General features: G+C 46.8%; 1 protein-coding gene across 1 annotated transcript in view; it reads left to right on the top strand.

The window, feature by feature from the left end:
* Window positions 1-5000, top strand: part of prkg2 (protein kinase cGMP-dependent 2) — a 24769-nt gene that overhangs the window by 10928 nt on the left and 8841 nt on the right. The window contains exons 5-6 of the mRNA XM_065962538.1: window positions 154-259; window positions 1547-1826. Of these exons, the coding sequence (XP_065818610.1) occupies window positions 154-259; window positions 1547-1826 (386 nt within the window). The remainder of the gene's footprint in view (window positions 1-153; window positions 260-1546; window positions 1827-5000) is intronic.

Here is a 5000-nt window from a genome sequence, read left to right as displayed (position 1 = left end):
GAGATGAGAGATAAGCGAGGAGAACATGGTGTCCTCCATGTGTTCACACATCAGGGCCGCAGGTTAACTAGTTTTACATCCAAAGGTCACAACGTTGGCCCCGCCCCCTCTTTCTCATGACCCTGATGATGTTGTTGTTTGTTTGTTTTTCAGCGGTGAACAAAGTGAGGACGTGGGCTCTGGACCGCGAGGTGTTTCAGAACATCATGAGGAGGACGGCCGAGACGCGACACGAGCAGTACCGCAACTTCCTGCGAAGGTTAGCACCGAGCGCCAAACTGCAGCCACCCGATACGTACACTTTAACCATTAGTGATGTCACTCTGGGACGCCCGCTGAGCAGCTCTAAAACCTCCTCATGTATCTGATACTGGTGTCAGTAAAATCCCTCATCTCAGCTACTGTCTCTTTAAGGCCCCGCCTCCCCACGTGCTCACTCTCCTCTGATTGGACGGCTCTGGGAGTGAGCTTCCTGGGTGGGCGTGTCCTTCACCTGCTCTGATATGTTGGCAGAATCTGACGCTGCAACACCTGATAACTGCTCTCAAATCTGGCAAACCGAGGGGCGTCCAAAACGGCCGTGTGGGGGATGGGGTCTTAAAACAGCCTGCTAGTGGTTGTAGTTAAGACCACACTAGCCGAAACCAAGACATACCTGAGACCAGAGTGCTCCGAGACCGAGTCAAGACCAAGACCAGGACCATATATATCTCTGAATAATCATCATTGTGTTTAGGGGGCGTGTCCCTCACTTAACTGGGGGATAAAAATCAAACTACAAATGAATTTAAGTTATTTGTTCTTTTAGAAAGAGGAGTTTTCCTTCTAATCTCAGTAAAACAGCCGATCAGGGGTGGTCCTGACCGGTCTTGATTTGGAATCTGGAGTCCGCCCGGTCTGAGACCGAGACAAGACCGAGTAGAAATGCTTTTCGATTCCAAGATGAGACGAGACTTCAAAAAGTGGTCTCGAGACAACGACTGATTTCGAGTAACACAACACTGACGCCTACCTTCTCTGGCCCAAACAAATCCAGACCACTTAGGACCAGAATCTAAACCTAGAAGGAGGACATCCTGGCTGCTGCGTCTGTTACCTTTTTCACTTTTTCTCTGCGGATTGATACGATCGCAGTCAGACCTGCAGAGTCCGCGTCCATAGCAACCGTCTGCTTTGCTGAGTGACAACGCTGATCTATTAAGAGATTGCAGACCGTTGCTATGTGTAACCGGCCAATCAGGATGAAGCATTTTTAACACAGCGGTGTGATACATGAGGACGTCTCGGTGCTTTATTTGATTATAATGAGACTCAGGAAACTACAGTTCAGAATGAAATGTCCCTGGCAGCATGTGTGTAGCTCTTTCTGTAATAATGTGTGTGTGTGTGTGTGTGTGTGTGTGTGTGTGTGTGTGTGTGTGTGTATGTGTGTGTGTGTGTGTGTGTGTGTGTGTGTGTGTGTGTGTGTGTGTGTGTGTGTGTGTGTGTGTGTGTGTGTGTGTATGTGTGTGTGTGTGTGTGTGTGTGTGTGTGTGTTTCCCGTCAGTGTTTCTCTGCTGGCTAATCTACCAGAGGACAAGCTCAGCAAAATCGTGGACTGCCTGGAGGTGGTAAGTTATTCTGTCAGTCCGTCTCGATTTGACTTTTCATTGTTGCTGCCCCCCCCCCCCCCCGACGTCGCAGATAGCTGCTGTCAAAATATCATTACCATTTGGGCCGTATACCATTACTGCACGTCAGCGCTTTCTGCCCCCCCCCCAACCCCGCACTCGGCGAGAACTCACAAATTACGGGCGTTGATGAACAGAGTCGATATTATTCCTGCTGTATATCGTTACCATAATTATTTGACCAAGGCCCCAGAAAGTGTTTATTCAAACGGGGGGGACGAGTGATTTCTTAAAGATGTTCGAGTGACAGGCATGTGTGTGTGTGTGCATGTGTGTGTGTGTGTGTGCGTGTGTGTGTGTGTGTGTGTGTGCTCGTCAGGAAAGCGTCTTTCTCAGAAGAAAACTTCAAGGTCGTTCCCTCTTCAATCACCGTCGCCGCTAAGAAAATGTCCTTATTCAGTCGTTTCTGATGGAGCTGTTTCTGTCCGTGGGGGGGGGGGGGGGTGTGGGGGGGGGGGGTAAAGGGAGGGGTTTGGGGGGGAGGGGTTATGTAACCTAATAGTGGTGCAGATGTTCATATTGAAGCTTCTTGTCAAACAGTGGAGAGGAATTTGGGGGTGTGTGTGTGTTTAGCTGGAAGTGTGTGAGGGAAGTCTTTGTTTTTAAGATTCTCCGTCAGTTTTTCAGTCTGCTCTCTAAAAACTCAGATTCTTCATGAAAATAAACGAGGATTCATTGATCTCCAAAACAGATATCTGAATATCATCATTATGATGATTCCCGTTCATGTGAATAAATCTGTTTCAGAGTCTTTGATTAGACTACAACCTACTGGAAGTTAATTCAGTGAGCCAATCAGAAGGGTTCACTTTAAAGGAGCAGTATGTAACTCTGACCCCTAGTGTTTAAAATGAGTACTGCAGTCTAAATTCTAAACATCATAGAGAGCTGTCTCCCCCCCCCCCCCCCTCTCTAGAGTCCATGTTCACTCAGGTCACCATGTGGTGGACTCTGAAGCTTCAGTGTTTATCCAGCTCTGCATGGGTCTGTAAACCTTTCTGTGTTCTAACCTCTCCTCCATTTTTCAAAAGCATCTCCAATATTGATCCTAGTTTGAGCACGTTTCTGCTCGTGGAGCTTATTAGAAACATGCAGAGGCTTTTTAGGTCGGGTACAATCACTTCTATCTGAACCACTTCTCTTGACCGCTTCCATCGCTGCAACACCTGTTGACCTGATAACTGCTCTCATATCTGACAAACCGAGGGGCGTCCAAAACGGTCGTGTGGGGGCGTGTCTTAAAAGCGCCTACCTTCTCTGGTCCAAACAAATCCAGAGCATTCAGGAGCAGAATCTAAAGTTAGAAGGAGGACATACTGGCTGCTGCATTGTTGTCAGAGAAGCCAGCACTTCAACATGTTTCCTTAATGATCAGAGAGTAAGATACCTTTATCATCTCACTCTCTACACAGCTCACTGATTGGACCTTTAATATGTCAGCGGCCCGGGTTGGACCTCAGCCTCCGTACATGGGGCCTGACCCAACCTGTGTTCCCCATCCTGTAAACCTGCTTTCTTTCATAATTTAGAGAGCAGAATGATTTATCTAGTCTTTCTTATTTTCATCTCGTCACACTTTTTATTTCCAAAACTGTTTTCCTTATTGGTCCAGGTATTTCTCACTGCTCCTGCGTGACCTGAAGTAACATCTGTCTTATTTTAAACCTTTTCAAAAATCACTCATGCATGCTCATGTCAGGACTGATGTTTCAAAAGCTCCTTGATGGCAGCACGATACCTTCAAGGACGACTCGAGGTGGCCTTAAAGATTCCTCCGCTTGTTTCTGAGTTTCTGTCGGTGGAGGCAGAAAGAGTCGAGCGGGGAAATATGTGCTCTGACCACTCGATTGACAGTCGCCCAAAATAGGACGGCTGCAGCACACACACACACACACACACACACACACACACACACACACACACACACACACACACACACACACACACACACACACACACACACACACACACACACACTCCCGCGCCGTCACAGTTTCCTGCAGACGCTCTGTGTAAACACAACTCTGTCACAGACGGGGGTTAAACTCGCCTCTCCTGAAGCGTAAACGGGGGTGTAAACAAGCCGCGCCGCTCGAGGACAAACGCCACTCGTGTTGAGAGTTTGGACAGTAAACATGAATGTTTACGCGTGGCTGCTCTCGTGTGTTTGTTCACTTCCTCCTCGCTCCAACGGATCACAGCCGTCGGGTCAGCGCAGGCGAGTTTCTTGGCACCGGGCCCAGAGAGCCGGCTCACCTTCCTCTTCTTCACCTCAAGCTTTTAGGATGGAAGGAGATCAGGCGGCGTGCTGACTCAACAGATTTAAAGATGTGTTTAGGTCGTCAGGGGAGACGGAGAGGATGCAGAAGAAGAGACTCTGTCTGACTGGATGAACTCTGACCCTTTCAGAGGTTTCAGAGTGTTTGAAGAAGGTCGTAAACTGAAAGTAAACTCTGAATAAACGCTCAGATGAGGTCGTGTTTAATCGCTCAGAGGGCGATTCAAAGTGCTTCACACACGACAGCGACAAAGAAATGTAGAAACCTCTTTCTTTAAGGCGCACTCACACTACACAATCTGTACCGTGCTCAGATAGCCCCAAAGTGACCCCCAAAGTCCGGGTTCCTTTGACTAGTGTGAGTGCTCTGTACCGGCCTCTACCTCTATTTCCTCGACCCTGGCATTCTGAAACTGGAATAATTAAGATGAGACACTTTAAAGTTTATAAACAGGATCCTGGGTGCTTAGCTTTGGATGTTGAACTGACTAAATCTCCCGTTACCAGTAAAGTTATCAATACAGGCTAAAATATGAAGAGTACATTTATATAATGAAATAATATAAAGAAATAAACAGCGCGGTGCTTCCACTGTGGAACTACTTAACTCAAATGATGAGCTCTTCTTGTATTGCCCCAGAAACAATGTAAAGTATGTTCAACTATCAGTAAACTTTGTGTTAATGAAATATTCAGGACCACCATGTAAAAGTAACAAAAATACATTGATTTTTGTTCTTTTGCTACATGTCAAAAAGACACTGACCTAAACTAATCTGTGATGTCACAGATTGGAGCAGACACTAAGTCTACCAAACATGCAGATATAAAGACCCTCGACACACTAAACTGTCCTTGCTCTCTAATCACAGCTGAACTCTATGATGATGTCTGTACACTTAAATATAAAAAACATAAAATTCCCCCACAGATGGCAGAGGTGAGCGTCAGGACGGTACAGGTGTTCATGCAAAAGCACGGGAACATAACTGAGATGTGACGATGATTCAGACAACAAATGTAAGGAGCCCTCTGCAGCGTTTGTTTTGGAT

The sequence above is a fragment of the Labrus bergylta genome, chromosome 2 (genome assembly GCF_963930695.1).
Source record: "Labrus bergylta chromosome 2, fLabBer1.1, whole genome shotgun sequence".
NCBI classification, from domain to species: Eukaryota; Metazoa; Chordata; class Actinopteri; order Labriformes; family Labridae; genus Labrus; species Labrus bergylta.
The sequence above is the reverse complement of the archived record's forward strand: the minus strand, read 5'-3'. Positions and strand labels throughout refer to the sequence as shown.